This window comes from Puntigrus tetrazona, unplaced genomic scaffold (genome assembly GCF_018831695.1).
Source record: "Puntigrus tetrazona isolate hp1 unplaced genomic scaffold, ASM1883169v1 S000000495, whole genome shotgun sequence".
Taxonomy (NCBI): domain Eukaryota; kingdom Metazoa; phylum Chordata; class Actinopteri; order Cypriniformes; family Cyprinidae; genus Puntigrus; species Puntigrus tetrazona.
This window is the reverse complement of record NW_025048135.1, coordinates 97,463-117,506: the sequence shown is the minus strand read 5'-3', so window position 1 is coordinate 117,506 and position 20,044 is coordinate 97,463. Positions and strand designations below refer to the sequence as shown.

At 37.1% G+C, this 20,044-nt stretch overlaps 2 protein-coding genes across 4 annotated transcripts; both read left to right on the top strand.

Annotated features, from left to right (window-relative positions):
- The first annotated feature begins 867 nt into the window (after positions 1-867).
- On the top strand, positions 868-15,115 carry nr2c2 (nuclear receptor subfamily 2, group C, member 2). Of its 3 annotated transcripts, none has more exons than XM_043232022.1 (15): positions 868-1,042; positions 2,761-2,891; positions 3,493-3,588; positions 3,673-3,870; positions 4,383-4,488; positions 5,241-5,420; positions 5,653-5,800; positions 6,024-6,111; positions 6,653-6,783; positions 8,830-9,004; positions 10,378-10,499; positions 10,586-10,725; positions 11,503-11,643; positions 11,742-11,847; positions 12,896-15,115. In XM_043232022.1, the coding sequence occupies exons 2-15, from the start codon at positions 2,832-2,834 to the stop codon at positions 13,068-13,070; spliced, it is 1,866 nt and encodes a 621-aa protein (XP_043087957.1). In that variant the 5' UTR covers positions 868-1,042; positions 2,761-2,831; the 3' UTR covers positions 13,071-15,115. The 3 variants fall into 3 exon arrangements, with proteins under 3 accessions (XP_043087957.1, XP_043087958.1, XP_043087959.1); XM_043232023.1 differs by having other exon boundaries at positions 870-1,042; positions 11,506-11,643; XM_043232024.1 differs by lacking the exon at positions 868-1,042 and having other exon boundaries at positions 2,758-2,891; positions 3,464-3,588.
- Positions 15,116-17,070: 1,955 nt separating this feature from the next.
- Positions 17,071-19,289, top strand: mrps25 (mitochondrial ribosomal protein S25). Its single transcript, XM_043232029.1, has 4 exons — positions 17,071-17,300; positions 17,589-17,695; positions 17,772-17,859; positions 18,799-19,289. The coding sequence occupies exons 1-4, from the start codon at positions 17,167-17,169 to the stop codon at positions 18,989-18,991; spliced, it is 522 nt and encodes a 173-aa protein (XP_043087964.1). The 5' UTR covers positions 17,071-17,166; the 3' UTR covers positions 18,992-19,289.
- The last annotated feature ends 755 nt before the right edge of the window (positions 19,290-20,044 follow it).

Here is a 20,044-nt window from a genome sequence, read left to right as displayed (position 1 = left end):
GTTTCTTCAAGTAGCAAAAAACTACAAACTAAATAAAAAACTCAAAAACAAAATGAAAATGTAATGTAATTTGATGCTAATTATAACTGAGCGGTCACCTGTAGAATCTATCTATCTGAAAAAGATAAACAAAGAAATCATTCTTTACATTTATTACACTATACTTTGCATTTTACAATAATTTAACTTTGCATTGACTGTATTGATTCTGTTACACATCTGTATAGCATTTCCTCTGAAATTAATAAAAATGTTTTAATTGATTGCATGGTTTGCTGAAATATACTTATTTTCTTTATTATTATTCTTTTTTATTATTATTATTATAGTTATTGTCATTCTTTTATTAAAAAAAAAACATGTAAAAGAAGATAAAGCCCAACTAGGAAGATCTTCTGGGCCAAATGTGGATGGTTTCTGTCACTTTAGAATTGGAGGAAATGAAGGTATATAACTGAAATATGATGTTTGTAGAGGATATTTCTTAATATTACTTTTTAATGAACCAACAGTATATTGTTGGGAATATATTGGGAAGAAAAAAAAATACTAGGTAAATTGTTAAACTGACAAAAAATAAAGCATATTTTAAATCAAATGTACATTTTGTTGATTTATCCTGGTTACAGATTTGATTGATTTTCTCGCTCCCTTTTCCTCTTAAAGTGAATTAATTAAACATAAACATAGGAGCCTGAGAAAAAGATAACATTTAGAAGAACATTTATTTTTAGAATAACTTTTGCTTTTGGCGTTTATATATATATATAAAGTATTTGGTTGTTTAACGTCAACGCTTTGTGAATTAGAGGTAAACACTCAGCCAATCAGCGCCGTCGTGTCGAGGCAGACATAATGACGTCAGCGACGCCTCGCTCCAGACGCTCGTGTCCGCGCAACCGTGAACGAGCTCGAGAGGAAGAAAAACTCTAGCACGCTTGCAAACGGGGTCACGAACTATGACCTTTCACTGGAGTAAAACAATAACAAATAATGTGCAATAAACCCGAGAGCAAAAACACTGCGCCCGTCCGTATCGCAGGTGAGCAGCTTTTCATTTCTGCATGTCGCACAACGGTTGGTCAAAACGTTCCGTGAAAAAAAAAACGTTTGCGCGTGCAGTGCAGAGATGCAGGCCCTCATCGGTGCTGTAAACAATCACGCTTGGGGTTTTAAGGATACGATCCTGCCCGGATATAGCATGGTGTATAATGAATGGCATATTTCGGGTTATTCCAGAGCAACTGCTGTATAGAATTGCAATTGAGTCAATCTCTGTGATGTGATTTATACGTCAATATACGCGGTATGTTTCAGGCATTAGCTGATTAGCCTGAGAGCTAACATATGAACTCGACCCTTTTACCTTTGCCACCGCGAGTCTCTTCAGTGGGAGGATTTTCCTCAGTGTTCGTACATTTTAGTGGATGCTTTTGAGCTGTCGCCTCACTTGACCTGAATATTGCTGTCACGAATCATGTGTGTTATTTATTTTAACAGACATTTAACAAAGGCTTATTTTTTTCTCCTGCTTGGCATTACGCCAAGATCTCCATTTTGTTCCGTGTTTTGAACATGATTTCCTGGATATCTCCGCTTTGAGGCGTGTTACTAACCTCACCGCTAACCTATCAGCGAGTCGTTGAATGATGACGGACAGCAATGCCGGCCAATCAGCGAGAGTCTCTGCAGTACAACAGCTTAGAATTACAGATCCATAGGATATGACATTTGTGGATTTGTTGAGTACATATATATATATATATATATATATATATATATATATATATATATATATATATATATATATATGTTGTCACTATCCCGTTTTTGTTTATTTTTTAGTGTTTTTTTATGCAATAAAGTTTTATATCTTAGTTCATTTAATCTGTTATATATATTATATACTACATGTCAGAATAATAAGTATATTGTTTAAATTACTACATCAATAGGGCCCTGACAATGGAATATTATTCCAACCACATTTTGACATTTTATTCTCCCAAAACCTATTAGAAACCTTAAGACTTGTCACTTTACTTGCATTAAATGTGTTCTATATAAAATAACTTCTGTTAAACCTCTTTTTATGCAGACATTTAAATGTCTAGTTTATGACCCTAATGCATGAATAAACTTGCAGTGCAATAAAACGCATCTATATGGCCAGATATGAATACACAATTTCATTCAACTATCATGTAAATAATATAAATACTTTTTTTATTTAAATATTGGGGAAAATAAATATACAATTGTAAAATAAAATAAGTAAAATAAAAATTGGCTGAATTTATGCAAAATCAATAACATGACTGGAAAGGTCATAAAAATTAATTAAATTAATTTGTCAAAAAACTAAAATATTTAAGTAATAAATGCATTCTTATATATCATATAGTCTACTACTTAGATTTAAAGATGATGTCAGAAGACATTTCTTTTTTTACATTACCATGCCTTGATGTGTTGAAGAATTAATTTGAAATAGTAAGGAACAATATTATATTTATAAATCAAAGCCAACAAAAGTGACACTACGATTTTTCATTGTAAATTTGTGATTACCTGCACTAGTCCTGCCAATATCTTTACAATAGTCTTCTATATGCTTACATTAGTTAACATGTAGGATTTCTGTAAGAGTGGAAGATAAGTTTGATTGGAGCTTGAGTTGAGTAAAACACTTGCCTAGAACAAACCACCTATGAAATCTTCAGGTGTATTCTTCATTATCTGTGTTTGATTGGCTCACAGGTGGAGGTGTTGCTGGCGGATGCAGAGCTGGCCTTTGTCCAATCAGACATTTCTAATGACTTCACTTCACCATGACAACCAATGTGGAGGTGCTGGCTCAGCAGATCTTGAGCGCTGAGCAGGTTTCAGAGGTCAGTGATGGGAGAGAGATACAGAAAATTTGGTGATTTAAATGTTTAAGGTTGTGTGGCACACCAAGCCAGCGGTCGGCCGTTGTCGAGTCAGTTAGTGTTGATTCAGCTTGCTTTAATAAGAATGTGGTTGATGTTAGAGATATGATACGATTTTGATTCAGCTATAAGGCTTCTGAAGTTACAATGCCATTGTTCAATTCAATTCAACTCAGTTCAGTTCAGTTGAAGTGAGGTTCTTATCTCTTATCTAACTTCATTTCTAGGATGTTTGGAACATTAATTAAAGATAATATTGATTCTAAATGTACAACCTCTTTTCTGATGCAACTAATTATTTTACTTGTTGTTAGATGTGCATGTTTATATTAATCTGTACGTAACCCCCCTGTGGACTCGTTGAAGTATACCAGGCTGTATGTTGTCAGTCCTCTATTAGAGCTTGTGCACAATGCGCGTCTTCACACTGACGATGAAGCTACGAATATGCTAATTTGGAATTATGTTTTATATTTCCGTTTTTTTGTTGGGTAATTTGTCGAAGTGTGGAACCACACTGCCTTGACCCTCAGATGAAGATGATGTACTGTATGTTTTCCAGTGCTCTCCGTCAGACCGCTCGGTGATGAGCTCCTCTCCTCAACGCATTCAGATCATCTCCACGGACTCCTCGGTCTCAACCCCACAGAGAATACAGGTTCACACACAAGGGCAGCCACATGCTTTATGGTAGACGGTGCGCTAACACATGAAGACACATTTACTCTTTTTCTTTTTTCAGATAGTCACTGAGCAGCAGACGGGTCAAAAGATCCAGATAGTGACAGCACTAGACTCCTCTGTGCCCAAACAGCAGTTTATCCTGGCAGCAGCCGATGGCTCCTCAGCAGGTAAAGTCCTCCTGGCGTCACCTGAGGGTACGAGTGCCAAACAGCTTATCTTTGCCACTGCTGACAGCCTGGTGCCTGGACGAATTCAGGTATGACGTCACATTAATGTGTGGGTATTTTTTCACAATTATGTTTCAAAGGAGCATATTTTTTCACATATTATTTTTCAGTTTATGCGATGTATGCTCATTAATGTGTAAGAGACTGGGGATATAAGCTAACTGCATGGGTATGGGTAAGGTTTAGTGCAGTTCAGTCTGTGATGTTATATTAAATATATCTGTATGGCGAAAAAAATTAGAGGACCTCAACTAGTTGTGATGAAAAATGCCTTTTTGTTGGATAGTAAATTTTCTTGGTTGTTCGTAATTAAATAAAAATCTGGCATCAGTGAAGAACAGCTTTTTTTTATATATATTTTTTTATTTTCGTCATTTCTATTAGATGATGTATTTTTAACGGTAGGCTATATGCTGTCATACCTGTGATACCATATATCTGCGAACCACAGAATTACTTTGGCTTCATCATCATCATCATCATCATCATCATCATCAACAACTGAATTCCAAGTAATTAATTCTTCCACCTTTTCTGGTAGTTTGTAACAGATGCAGTATCAGTGGAGAGACTTCTAGGTAAAGGGGCAGACATGAGCCGAGCCCAGCCTGTAGAGTACTGCGTGGTGTGTGGAGATAAAGCCTCAGGTACAAACACATTCAACCGTAATAATGGCAGAGCATATAAAGCAAGATTACGTATGATAGACATGCGTTGCCCGTAGACCGTCTGATGAGTATCGCATGCTGAAATGGCCTGAAATCAGCAAATGTGCATTTCCCAAAAGCACTGCAAGCCTAAGACTGTCGTAAAGACTATTTGATGCCAATGGTTTCTGGTATCTTGGATGATAATGGACCAGGCCTGATTGGCTGACTGCAAACAATTTCAGTTGATACCAGGAAACAACCTCAAAATCAAACATTAAATGAGAAGTTCACCCAAAACTGTACATTTGATGAGTTTCCTTTTTAAAAACAGATTTGGAGAAATGTCATTATATCACTTGCTCACCAATGAATCCTCTGAATGGCTGCCAAAGAGCTGATTAAAAACATCACAATAACCGACATGACTCCAGCCCGTGAAATCGACATATCTTTAAGAAATAAATTCATTATCAAAGCATTTTAACATGAACTCTTTGATTCCGCCTAAAATTCCACTGTATCTGTATCTTTCTTTAGTGGAAAAAGTGGCCTCGTCTGAATCAGAGACAGAACTGTTCTAAACAGATGTGTGTGTAGATTCTGTTGTGAGTGGACAAGCAGTCATGTAATGGACTATTTTGTGCCTAAATTATGCTTCTTACAAAGTCGTAGCTTTTTACAAGACATCAGTTGATAGACTGGAGTCGGGTGGTGTATATTACTCGTGGATAACTGTGTTGTACTTGAAGGGAGGCATTACGGGGCGGTCAGCTGCGAAGGGTGTAAAGGATTCTTCAAGCGAAGTGTGCGCAAGAGTCTGACATACAGCTGCCGCAGTAACCAGGACTGTGTGGTCAACAAACACCATCGCAACCGCTGCCAGTTCTGTCGTCTCAGGAAGTGCTTGGAGATGGGCATGAAGATGGAGTGTGAGTGCATGTAAAACAAAACCTCTGACCACATGGTCGTACCGTGAAAGAAAAATACTTTACAACCTTTCCAAAAACAAACATATGATTTCACAGTCGAGAACATAGTATTATTATGAAGACGTTTTGGTGGACTTCGGGGCAAATATAAAAGGATACACGTAAATTGTAACCCCTTTCAATGTTTTATAATACACAGTGAAATTTATGCAGTTTTTATTACCTCACATAGCTGTGCAGAGTGAGAGGAAACCCATTGATCTTCCTAGAGAAAAACCTGCTAACTGTGCAGCATCCACAGAGAAAATCTACATAAGGAAAGACCTGCGAAGTCCCCTTATTGCAACACCCACCTTCATCTCTGAGAAAGACCCTTCACGGTGAGACTCGCTGATACGCATGCCTGGCTTAAATCAGAGGTTTAGTTTAAACATAAAAGCTCACATTAATATCATTCAAATTGGAACAAAGAATTTAGTGTAGTGTGGTTAATATGGGGTATTTCTTAGACATCAGTATACTATGTTCGGGTTGATTTTAGTTGATTTGGATAAAAGCATCTGCTAAGTGAATTTTTTGGTCATGGTTTTATTCTCTGTGCAGGTCCAGGCTGTTGGACTCTGGGATGCTCGTCAACATTCAACAACCTTTAATACAAGCCGATGGCACATTACTATTAGCAACAGACAAAGTAAAAACATCTCCGTACCTTTTTGGTGCTTGTCCGTTTTATTCTTTTGTGTGCAGGCAAGGGTTTTACGCCACAGTGGAGTTTGTAATGAACTTGTGTGCCTTTAAATTGTAATTGGCAAAATGGCAAATTATAATGAGTAAAGAAATTTTCATCCAAGATTTTTGCAAAATTCGGATCAGGTTAATTTTTCATCTGTTAGTAAACATTTTGATGGGAAAGGATGTAGAATATAATAAAAACTAAAAAATACAATAATTTCGGTCTCAGTGTGCAAGGACCTTTTTATTCTGATCTTATGTACACAAAGTTATCAAGAATTGATTTATTTGTCATATTTATTGAACGATTAAGCATTAAATGAAATCCAGATCATGTAGATCATTTGGATCAAATGGGTTGAACTGACAGTTAAAGGTTTTGAGTTCCTGATCCAAAATGTTTTGGTATTTGTTGTTAATGTTTACATTTTTTTTTCTTAAAAAACATTCAAAATGTTTCTTTTTACTCTGAAATATTACTGATGTTATTTGTTCTTCAGGCAGAATCGGGACAAGGTGATCTGGGGACGCTAGCTAATGTGGTTTCATCATTAGCCAACCTGAGTGATCCAGTGAGTAACGGAGAGATGACCGGCGGCCAGCTGGAGGAATCCCCCAGTGAAATCACACGGTCTGTTACCAGTGCTTACAATATACAGGGTTCGGACGCTCATGACAGACCTGGAAGTGTAATGCAATTTTGAAACGGCATTTTCCAGGCATGAAAAGTTTTGGAAAAATAAATCAACACAGAACACTTTGGAAAAGTCATGGAAATCTGTTTTCTCAATCTCTGTATAATAGAATGTTTAATCAGGTCCTGAGTTTTGGTACGGTATTGCGTATAGGCTTTATCACATACTACTCATTCTCACTGCCTTTAACTTTAAAGTAATGGATATTTAAACATGTATTCAAGAGCGTAGAGCAGGGCTGTTCTGTGTTCCTTTTTCCCTTCTTCCAAAATAACACATTCTCACTCACTTTCCAATGTTTCGATGTTGATTTAAAAAAAAAAAAGCTTAATGGGTGCCCTGCACATCAAAAAGTGACGCCAAAGGTTCATTGACCAAGCGGCAATATGTGATGATTAGGGCGTGAGAACGTGCCGCCCAACAAATTATTATATTTCCATTGGTTTTTAAAAGTTAATTTTGAAAGACGTTTGGAGCAGTTTTGTTCTTTAAATATATCTATATATAGGAACTCCAAAATGGGCTGGTATCTCCAAAATAAGGCATGGCTTCTTCCCATTGACATTTTTTTCTCCCAAATTAACTTCAGCTCTAAAGATTTTATTGGTTGTGTCAATCACCTAAACGATGCTGACCCCTAAACCCACCCTACACCAGACCAGGGAATTTGGCTGAATAGCAGGGTAAAGAAAGTTGAGTGTAGTTCAGGAGATGAACAGTTAATAAGATTATGCGACATGAGATCGGGTCACTTCATAACTCTCCAACCGGATCTCACCGGACAATGGCAGCTTTTTAGCTACACCCGAGCTCACTACGCCCTCGTACCCTGCTAGAGTCAAGCCCCGGGACAGCCCCGTTACTCAAAACAGAGCAATAGAGTATAATCCTTCCCCTGCGCTGCGCTCCTGGATTCCCGTTTATATATCAAGAAACAGGTTTATATCAAGAATGAACTCCGAATTAAACAATACTGATCACGAGCCGGCCTCTGCTTTTAAGGAGTATATTGATTTATATAGCATGTTTTATTTGAGATAAACTAGAAAAAAGGTTTAATTTATAAAGTTTTATGGTGAAATAAAAGTCAATAACAAGTGGCTGAAGCCAGCCAATGGTGAAAGTTTTGAAGCAAAGAGACCATTTTGGAGCAGATTTTGCCAGTTTTGGAGTTCCCGCCCTACTTTGGAGATCTTCGGTCTGCAGTTATACCCGCTTGCCATCACTTGTATTCTTACTCTTATAATGCTTGAAGCAGCATAGTTTTTGCTCATAAGCAAGAGTCATACATCATTCGGGACTTTTATTTGTGTGCCCTCAAAATATCAGCTGTTTTTTTGTTTGTTTTTAAGAGACGCTTTCTAACGTCTCGATCATGATCAGAAGTGCTTCAGAAAAATGGAGCGAAACTCAACGAATATTCTGTTTCCTGTTGCCTCATCAATGTTAATTACTCATCGGGGTTTTGCTTAACACGGCAACTCTTCAGCACTAGCTGCTTCTGCTTCTGAGCTTCTCTTTACAGTTAGTAGACCGTTTGCTTAATAACTTATAACACTCTATATTGATGCATACTGACTATAAAACATTTTGCAATTATATATCAACTTACAGTCTACGTTGTAGATGCAAATCAATGAGAATTAGTTTACATATAGTTGCAAAGTTACTTATAGTTAGTAGTATGTCTGAAGTTGACTATTGCAATAAATAAAAACATTTTCAGCATCTTAGTTTAAATATATTCCTCAAAGAAATCTGATGTATGGCTCTTAAAATATGGATTATGACACGAGTCATATAGACTGCCTTTGTTGTACTTGTTTGCTCTTATTTCTTGGTTAGGGTTGCTTAGAGAAGTCTAGACATTGTACACCTTTCATCTTTTGTATTCCCACAGAAGAGAGAAGGTGTAGTTTTGACATAGAGCTAGTTGAAGTGTCCCACAGCTGTTTCTGAGTGTGTTGTGGTTGGTGTTGCAGTGCCTTTGACACGCTAGCTAAAGCTCTGAACCCCAGCGAGGTGACGGAGGGCCAGAGCTTGTCGGAGGTGGATGGGGTGGGAGGAGCAACGATACAGGTGATCAGCAGGGATCAGGTCACACCGCTCATAGAAGTGGAGGGACCTCTGCTCACGGACACACACATCAGCTTTAAGGTGTGTGAATGACTTTCTGACACTCATAAAAATAAATGATACTTAAAAGGTTACTCCACTCCAAAATGAACATTTTGTCATTAATCAGTTATTGCCATGATGCCTGTGGAAGCTTTGTTCATCTTCAGAACACAATTTAAGCTTCATAGTGAGCCACTGATCAGGACGTGAGGTGATGGTTTGGCGGTCGGTAGGACAGTCACAGACTCCTGGTTAACATTAAAAGTATCTTACATTGTGTTCTGAAGAACACAGCATTCACATGTTAGGAATGAGATAATGAAGTGATTGGTGACTACATTTTCATTTTAGTGTGGAGTAACGCTAGAGAATGTTTTAGGCTACTGTTGCAGACTGTACATCTGTTTGCTGTATTAATATAATAACGTTACAGCAGTCATATACAGCTTTTATATAAAGATGTTGCTTTGGATTCATGTGCTGAATTCTTGTCTCTACATTAAATAACTGATCATTTAAACATGTCACAGAATAGGCTGTTAATAATAATGAAAGAAGACTCTTCTGCTTACAAAAGCTGCATTTATTTGATCACAAATAATAATATTAAACTATTTAAAATAGATGAATACTCCAGTCTTCAGTGTCACACGATCCTTCATATGCTGATATTGCTTCTCAAGTAATATTTAATACTATTAGCAACTTAATCTTAATTCTTCCATGTTGTTTACCCCCAGTGAATGTCTGGGACAGAGTATTTAAGCTTAAAGCGCTGTGCTGTAATAGAATTTCTAATATATTTGACTTCGATGTAGTGAATATTGGGGTAGTTTATTTCTAGGAAATCATTGATTTGAACACTGATGAACTCTATTTCATGAGATGAATCTTTATGCTCCTGTATTCTGTAGAGTTTTACATTTGTAATTATAACTGAAAGTATTTCTTCTTAATTGAAGAATATTGCAAAACACGTTTTATACATTTTGTATAAAGTACAGTATAAGTAAATAGAATTTGTGTTTGTAAAAATGTGACAGCAGGCCACAAAACCAGTCATAAGGGTCATATGTTGTTAGGACAGGGCAATATTTGGTTATAATAGTTTGTAACTGTGTGAAAATCACTCGAAGTCACATTTAAAGCTGTCCGAATGAAGTTCTTAGTGATGCAAATGACTAAGAATGGAAAGAAATTTAAAATACCTTTATTTAATATCCTAACATTTTCTGGCATAAAACAACATTTGAAAATTGTTGGCTATTGCTACAAATATGTGCTACTTATGACTGCTTGTGTGCTCCGGGATCACATGTTATGTTGCTTAATTGCAGCTGCTGATAGTAAAAAAAAAATACTATTCTAAATAATAAGTGAGTCTGAAGTGTCTGATTCTTTTCTTTCTCTAGCTGACGATGCCAAGCCCAATGCCCGAGTATCTAAATGTCCATTATATCTGTGAGTCTGCGTCCCGCCTGCTCTTCCTCTCCATGCACTGGGCTCGCTCTATCCCAGCATTCCTTGCTCTCGGGTGAGATTTCCGTGGCAGGCCTTCTCTCTGTACTTGTGCGTGTTATCTGCTCTAGATTTAGTCTGTTTCTGTGTCTGTGTGCGTAGGCAGGAGTGTAACACAGCTCTGGTGCGAGCCTGCTGGAACGAGCTGTTTATTCTGGGTCTGGCACAGTGCGCTCAGATCATGAGTCTGTCCACCATCCTGGCTGCCATCGTCAATCATCTGCAGTCCAGTATCCAGGACGGTACGGTACAGTTAAACATCAAGTCCCACATCCACATAGTGTACATTGTGCTGGAGACTAGAGATGTGCAATAAAATGGTTAAGACCGCAGGGTCTGCATCCAAACAACAGTGGCAGATATAACCCTTACTCATATGGCTTTTCTTCCCTTCTTTTTCTATATGCTTTGTTGGAAGTGTTTTCTACTTTCAATGGGTTTTGGTGCCACATGACAGATCCACCAGTAACCATGTGATGATTCCTCAGACCATTAAAAGCATCCTTGCAGAAAGAAGAGCTGTACTGAAACACAGATCTAATGTAAATGGCATGCAGTTATGTTTTAACCTCAGACGGTGGTAGAAAGGCAGAAGTAGAGGTCTGCACATGATAGATGTTCCGAACAAAATGTTATATTCAATTCTTTTTTGTATTACATTTTTTTTTACAGTTTATGCTTTGCTTTGTTTTTCAGTGCAGTCAGATTAATGTGAAATCATGCACTATGCTTTTACTGTAACAATGCCCCACAAAACATTCAAGAGATCTGAAAGAATTTGAAAGGTGAATGTTGCAGTTAAACACATTGTCATTAAGACTGAATTTAGTTTAGTGGTATGGCACCAGAAAGGAACCTTCAGACTGTTTTTGTTTTGTTTGTTTGTTTTTTAAGACATTAAAAATTGTTAATGTTGGATGCATTGATAGAACAAGTTACCTCTGTTAATAAGTTGATGTACCTCATTTAAATGAATGTGCTGATATAAACGTTGTCACTAACGACTGTTCTCCTCCCAGTAGACAAGCTATCGAGTGAACGTATTAAACTAGTCATGGAGCACATATGGAAGCTGCAGGAGTTCTGCAACAGCATGACAAAGCTGCAGACAGATGGTTATGAATATGCCTACTTAAAAGCCATTGTCCTGTTCAGTCCAGGTGAACAACCATTAAATTCCTCCGATAAGGCCAGAATGTTCCATTTGAGTGATCGGAAAAGTTGTTGTAATCTCACAGCTGATTCGTTATTGCACAAGATCATCCAGGTTTGAGCAGCTGCAGCCAAATTGAAAAGTTCCAGGAAAAAGCTCAGATGGAGCTCCAGGACTATGTGCAAAAGACCTACCCCGAGGACACCTACAGGTCTGTCCTCTTCTGAGCGAGATACATCATAGTCTCATCAGCAGCGTCTGTGGCGTGGAGGCAGTTATCACAAACATCTTTCACACAGCGTGTCCTTCTAGTAGGAATTTACAATTACAGCATATTTTTCTCACCCCCAAAACATCCTAGGTGTGTTTGACCTTCTGTTTTCAGATGAACACAGAGGTTTTTTTATTATTTTGTCCTGGCTATTCCAAGCGTTGTAATGCTCCTGGATAGCGGCCATTATTTTTAAGCTCTGTGAATCCTATATATCCTAACCTCTACTCATGCCTTTAAGAGGTTATCACGTGTCTTCTGAAGCACATCGCTGGGTTTTGGGAACAAAAATATTTCTCAGTTTTTTTCCGTAAGATGTCGAGTCAGAGGTCAGCCAAGAAGCCGGAACTCAACACTAAGACTATGATGTAAGTTGCATCATATGTTGGGTTATAGTTATTTACATTATAATTTCAAAACTAAATATATTTTCATTATAAAAACCCATCAATCTGCTTCAGAACACATCTGATAACCCCCCACTAAGGCATATAGGGTAGTTTCACTCACGGATATATCTGATTTACGGAGCTTCAGAACTATGGCCGGTAGCCACAGACTGTTCATCTACAAGAAGAAAGCCATATACACCTCGGATGGCATGGGTGTGAGAATACGCCAGAATTTTCATCTTTGGATGAACTTTTCTTTTAACAAATAACTTGCTGCATGGATTTCTTGACCTCTTTGGACACTATCTGTAGGGTATGGTCTCCATAAAGCAAATTTCACCCACAAGTATAACAACTGTAAAGTACAATCAGAAGTAACAAAACTGTAAACTTGACTGCTTTAAAATTCTTTGGCTCTAATTATATATATGTGTGTGTGTGTGTGTGTGTGTGTGTGTGTGTGTGTGTGTGTGTGTGTGTGTGTGTGTGTGACAACATGCCTTATTTGCTTTTCACAGAACTATGGTTTATTTCATTGAAATGTTAATTGGCCATTTGGCTAATGTTGTTTCATGAATCGCTCATCGATGTTGCAGGTTGGCCCGAATCCTGTTGCGTTTACCAGCGCTGCGGTTGATGAGTTCCAGTATAACCGAGGAGCTGTTTTTTACTGGCCTTATCGGAAATGTACCGATCGACAGTATCATCCCATATATCCTCAAAATGGAGACTGCAGACTACAACAGCCAAATAACAAGCCCCTCTGTGTGATCATTCTCTGACTGGCATATCATTTTGTTTTTGAGACTTAAGTCATGCAAGTCCTCACGATGACTCAAATCTATCACATTATATCGACCAACAAGCTCTACCTCAAGAGGAGCTGCAGCAGTGAAGGCCTTTCAGTACGTGACCGCCACCACAGAAATGTTGTGTTGTAGTTTACAGAGAGATGCATTATGGGACTAGTTCCAATGACAAGACGCTCGCCTCGGAAATCAAACAAAGGCCTTTCTTTTTTTAAAAATGTAATTTAAAAACACTTGAGCACTTCGTGATGATTCCAGTGGAAACGATCCAAAACCAAACATTGAAATCCCCAGATTCTTACCAGGATAATATCTACAATGATGGTCTTTTCCAGTGGAAGGTGTCCTTCTAGGTTGAATGTAACCGTTCACATCAAGACCGTTTTCTTCTGGATCCTTGAATCGCTACTCATTAATGTTTCTCATTGATAAAGCAGTTATTGAGTACTTCTGTCGTCATGACAATCAGCCTCCTCAAACTCATGTATTTATTTCATTGAGTCTAACTCTATAGTTAATACAAATGTAGATAATATGATTTGCTTGATTTCAAAAATCATCTGTTATTAAATGATATATAGGAAGTATTTGATCTGTATCTTTATAGCATTTGACTGCTGCTGCGTTGTACAAAAGGTGTCACTTTCAGATGTAATATATCCACATTTGTGATGGTTTAATGCACTTAGATGACTCATTTGAAGATGTGTGCACAGATCGTCCTAGTTTCTAAGTAAGTGTCTCATTTTGTCCTCATTTTGTAGTAAAAGTGTTGACATGCACTTATACAGATGTTCCCCCTCAAACTAATGTTCAGCTACCCCTTATTTATTTATTTGGATTTAAGATGAGTGGAGGTGTGGGGTAAATATACTTGAACTTCCAGACTGCAGTATTGGATCGCCACATTGCTTTCGATGTCCCAACAAACTATATGATAAACCACCAGAAGCATTGCATGCTTATTACATTTCAAAAGGATTTTGTTTGCTATAACCAACTGTGCAGCTGTGCAGTTTGCCTAAGATCTGTCCAAAATGTGCCTCATGTATTTCAGAAGTACAGATGCATGCTTCCTTTATGCAGCAGAAGAATCTCGAAACATGTCTGAGTTTAAGTGGATTTCCGTTTTCTGAATCAAAAGGTTTAATGACTTTTGCCATTGTTTACATACTTTACTGTAAAGTGACAAGTGTTGAGTAGATGGCCGATGGCAAATAGGTTTTATATTTGAGAGAAGATTGATTCACTTCTCTATGAAAATGAGCGTGCAACCTTAATCGTCAGCAATGTCACAATTATTCTTTATAGAATTTACTTAAACCCTGTTTTACAGTTCACACCTCTGTCTGTTTCCCATAAATGTTTTTAAAGTTTATTGTTTTAGTATTGGCTCAGAAGTCTTCTTTACCTGATCTCAGTCTCTAAATCCTAGCGGTTCCTTCAAAATACACCCCCATAAAGTGTTTTATATGGTTTTCTATCCTTATTTTAAACAAAATTGTGTAAAAATGTTTTATTTTTTTTCTGTCTGTCAGTAATAGATTTATGGGTGTTGTAATGCCATGCTGTAATTCTAATCATATTTGTGTTCATCTGTCAATTAGAAAGCTGTGCATGAACTAGCTTATACATTTTATTAAATTCTATACTGATGTGGAGTTTCTATATTGTGGCATGAAAAAAAAAGTCAATACCCCTGTTAGAAACCATTATGAAACTGGACATTGCATTGCCATGGAAATGGTACTCTAACAGGAGACGTCACCCTTTCAATATTACAAAATGGTTATTTTGTGATAGAAGTAATCGAAAAATCACCCAGCGGCCTTTTAGTACATCTCCTTCAGACCATCTCAAAGGAACCTCAACTGATCTTAAATGTGTAACAATTTATTTAGACATATGGATTGAATTCTAGCACTTTTAATATTTTTCATGATTATTTTATATGAAGTGAAAATTACAGCACGTTTTCTGTACAGTAAACTCCAACTTCTACAACTACGTTTCTTTTCTATTTATATTTTTAAATGATTTCACCACGCTTCTGTTGGTTGTAGTCTTTATTCATTATGTAGTCATTCATGAAAAGCACAAACAATGGTTGTTCAAGCTACCGTACTAACCCTATAAGCCTTTATTATGTTGGCAAATGTGCAATTAGGGAATTGGAAATAACTTGTGTATGAAAGCGATCTGTGACTGCACATTTAAAGTGATAATTCACACAAAGATGAAAATACTGAGGTAAAAGATGCTGTTAGTTAACGTGACGATAACACCTCGAATCTAGTACATCCAGATTGTGCTCAAGCTACACTATGAAGAACATGCTTGTTTTAATGGCCGTGAAGTCATTACTTGTTCAAGATGAGCACCTAATGGAGAGTATGCTCTTCACGATCAAGCCATAGTTCAGCGACTATACCTTCAGTTTATGTTTCCTAGTTATCTGGAACATTTTTGAAGTTTGTGCCAAATTCAGTTGAGTTTAGCTAAATTAATACACCAGAGCCTTTATTCAAAGTATTCAAGATAACAAGAAATGTTTAGGTACAGGACCAGTATGTATGTCTTAACAGTTGAAAAAGAAAAAGCACAGTGATCAACTATAAACCAATATCAAATCAAGGAGAAAAATGAAGCCATTGCATTTGTAAACAAAAATGAGATTCTCAAAGCGAATGCGTAGCTTGAATCAACAAATACTACAAATAAATCACTCAGTGACCTACGACCTCAACACACTGCAGACATGCTCACTTCAAACAGACAGACCCGTCCGGTCCTTAGGAGCGAGTCAGCTAACACCAAGGGCTCACACCAAACAAGGGAAGTCTGCCTGCAGTTGGATCCGGCTTCAAGAAGAGAAGATGTGGTGAAACAAACCAAACCAAATCAAAACTCATCTGTTTAGCTTTTCATTTATTGAATGAGCACTGAGCTACGTCCAAACCGAGATTGTATTTTATGTATAATCATTTTTATTTGTAACTTTTTAAATAATTAAAATAAAATTAAATGTCTTGTTTTATTGTATTTTTTTTTTTTTTTTTTTATGAAAAGCAGTTTAGATAACGGTTGTGTATGAAATGTGCTATAAAAGTAAACTTGCCTTGCATTTTCTTTTTTTATATACAGTGAAAACAGTGTTATTTTATATTTGATAGCTTGATCACATTTTTATACCTTTATAACTTTTAGAAGTAGCTTAGAAGAAGAGTCTGAATTCAGGTAAAGATGGCCAGTTAAGTTTGACTGTGCTGTGATCAGTGGGATCCCTTTCAGAGCGTAACGGTGGTTTTTAAGCAGTGTTTTTTAACTGGAATGACTGATTGATTCAGTGATACTGACCTCAAAAGAGCACTGTGTCAAAGTCCTCACTGAAGTCAAATAATATTGTTGGGACAGTTTATACTCTCTTCATTTACACAGTTAACAAAGAATAAAATGCAATGAAACAAATGTTTGTGCTAAAAATGTAAAAATATTGCTGGCCTACTTTAACTGAATGGGTTAGAATAAAGTGGACCGTGGGATTCATTAAACCTTTAACCTTCAGTTATTATATTCAAATGTATTAAATAAGTTGACATTCACTGGTTATTTTATAGCTAGTTGACGTGTAATTTACTTAAAAAACGAGTCAGGAACTTCAAGTCAATGTTTTTTGTAATGCAACATTTGCATATCATGCAAATAACACATTATTATTATGAACAAACCTCAAATTTCCTACACATTGCAAATACATTAAATACATTTTTCCTTAGTATTTAAGGCGTTATATGCTTTTTTTTATTATTATTTAACATTAAGATACAAAGTGTTTGTTTATTACAGTTTTAATGGTTGCGTATTTAACTGAATCGTGTGTGAGTTTATTTGAATTGATCCTCTCACGTCCGCGTGCTCAGCGGCGGGTCTCCAGTCCTCTAGGGGGCGCTGCGCGGCGGGCTCGTCTCGAGGGGCGGAGTCACTGGACGCGAAGCAGGAGCAGCAGGAGCCGTGGCTCGTTTAGTGACATCGTTAAGGAACGGCTTGGTGGTTTAATCATGCCTATGAAGGGAAGGTTCCCTATACGGCGGACACTGGAGTATCTGCAGAAAGGAGAAGTCGTGTTTAAACAATCTGTGAAGATTATGACTGTGAATTATAACACGCATGGAGATCTGAGTGAAGGAGCAAGGTCAGGGAGACACGGGATCAGTAGCGGACTTTATTTCGTGCCTGCAAGCACACTTTGTTTTTTTAGTCTATTTAATTTCAGTGACAGTGTGTTAAGTAAATGTCATCACAAAAATGCTGTTTGCGTTTTAAATAATCGGAAAGCTAAAAGTATATCTAACGAATTACCAAATAAATATGAATAGAAGAGCATTAACTACACGTAATCAAGAAGTTCTTGTCCTTTTTTCTCTTACAAAGTCATCCGTGTTTGAGGAACATGGTGATAAAGTATGATATTGTTTGACAGGAAGTTTGTTTTCTTCAAAATCCCTCAAATCCAGTACAAAAACCCCTGGGTTCAGATAATGATGTTCAAGAACATGACTCCCTCGTCCTTCCTCCGGTTTTACCTCGGTAAGTGTCTTTCTTTCTTTCTTTCTTTCTTTTTTATTCTTTTCCGTCGGCTCTAACGTCTCTTTTTAATGTTAAGATAATGGAGAGCAAGTGTTGGTGGATGTAGAAGGAAAAGACCACAAAGAAATCACGAACCACGTGAGGATGATTCTCGGAAAGTCAAAGTAAGTCATTTTCATTTTGAATTTGGCAGCCATTTTTATCAAAAACAACTTATTGGCTTTAATTCCCACAGTGTAGGCATTAGGAGTATTCTCTAGGGCTCCTGTCTTTAAGGAGTGTTGTAAGTTAATTCTCACGTATTGTTCACCTCTACAGTCTTACTACACAATCAGATTTAAACCTTATATTCATTTGACATCAAACATAAGTGATTTCAACAAGATGCTGTAACACTGCTACATCCTAATGTATTATATGCTTGTCAATATGTTGTTGTTGGTTTTTTTTACCTGAATTTTGATGTCTTTTTTAAATAAATGGCTCACTGGGAAGTGGACAAGTGGTATTTGTACCAGCCCTAAAAAGTGAATATCCGGTGAATTGACCCGATTCATTCAAAATTGCACATTAATTCAGGAATAAAATGCAAAATATACACCATTATCTGTACAGTTTGTCATTAAACGTTAACTTGTCTTCATGTCGGGGCGACAATGTAATAAACTACAAGCCTGTTAGGGATCATGCTAAACAAACCGTTTATATAACGACTCGAAATGTTTGTTGTCCTAAGAATACTGTAAATAATTAAAACTATAAGTATATATAACTTTAACACGATTAAAAATCTATTCGTTGACTGTAGCACTTAAGCAATAGAAAGTTATCTGGAACCGCTTTTTTGAATTATCTTTTTCATTTCAAATATCTTTATCCTTTTTAATTTTGAAAGAAGTTCATTTAGTAATCTAGTTTGATTGTCTAGGTTTTATAGACCCTGTTTATTAACTTGCTGTCCACAGTTAGCCGTTGCCCGTGATCAGAGGTCTTACTAAAATGTGGGGTTCTCGTAGAAATCATTTTCATGTGCCTGAAAGCTTTTCCTGCTCATACGGCTTGAACGTGTTTCCCTCATGTCCCGTGTCTCTTTTCATCCACAGTACGGTTCTTGAAGCTGAAGCTCTGGCCAAAATGGAGTTTTCTAACCCTGCTAACTTTGGGCCCAAGAAGTATTTCTTGCGGGAGTGCATCACTGAAGTGGAGGGTCAAGTCCCTCATCCTGGTTTGGTCCCGCTTCCCAAAGAGATGACTGGAAAATACAAGGCTAAGATGTCTGCAGCCTCTGAGGAGTAGAGCGTGGGATGAATGGGAAAAAACATCTTGGAAGCTTAAAAGAAATCTGAATGGTCCATAAACTTGTTTTTGTTGTGTGTGATGAATATGATTTGATATTTGTGACTTTTTTTTAACTTTGAACATTGATCCTGGAGGGCCGGTTTAGCTCCAACCCTGAAAAACCCTGGGAGGAAAAAACACCTGACTTTATCCAGAAGAAGAAATAAATGATCTGGTGCCCTGCTCTGACTCTGACTCGCTATGGAAAGCAGACTTGTTTTAGAAACTTGCAAAAATAAACCCATTTGATCATTTATTCCTGAGTGAATGAAACCGAATCACAGAATTCTCACAGAGTTTTATTAATTCTTAGTGTTATGTTTATGATACCTGATATTGCTCGGCGTAAACACAATCCAAAAGGGTGGGCCGTTAGTCACTATGTTCATCTGATGACATAAATACAATGACAAAAAGCATTACATTCAGTCCACAACAAGCCTGGAGTTAATAAAAGACAGAACTCGTCAGTGGTTTAGTCTTTTTGAGGTGAGCACGTGTTAATGAAGCGTTAATGAAGCATGCGAGCACAGCTGAGATTCTAATGACTGTATTACTTCAACACTGCTTTCCATAGCATCGGCTGTATTTGTGTAATTGCTATATTTAAGTACAACAGAAATCAGTACTACTTGCTGGTATAAAACAATACAACTATACACAGACATGTGACATTGATGAGGCAAATCTGTAATATTTAACAGATTCTCCCCAAAATTAATTGAGATTTGTTTTAAGACAGCATCAACTTCAGCAGGGTGGACGAAAACCTGAAACCTTCTTAAAATACATTTCATGTTCCAAAGACAGACAAAAAATACATAATGGTTTGGAACGATGAGCAAAGTGAAATGATTTTAATGTTTGAGCGAAATATTCCTTTGATATCGAAAGAAATCAGAGTTTCAACATAAAAAAGATCAAGGTTTCCGCTGTGCATTCATGATGATGAACGTGTTCTGAATCAGCAGCAATGTGCACGAAATACTGACCAGATATTTCAACCACTTC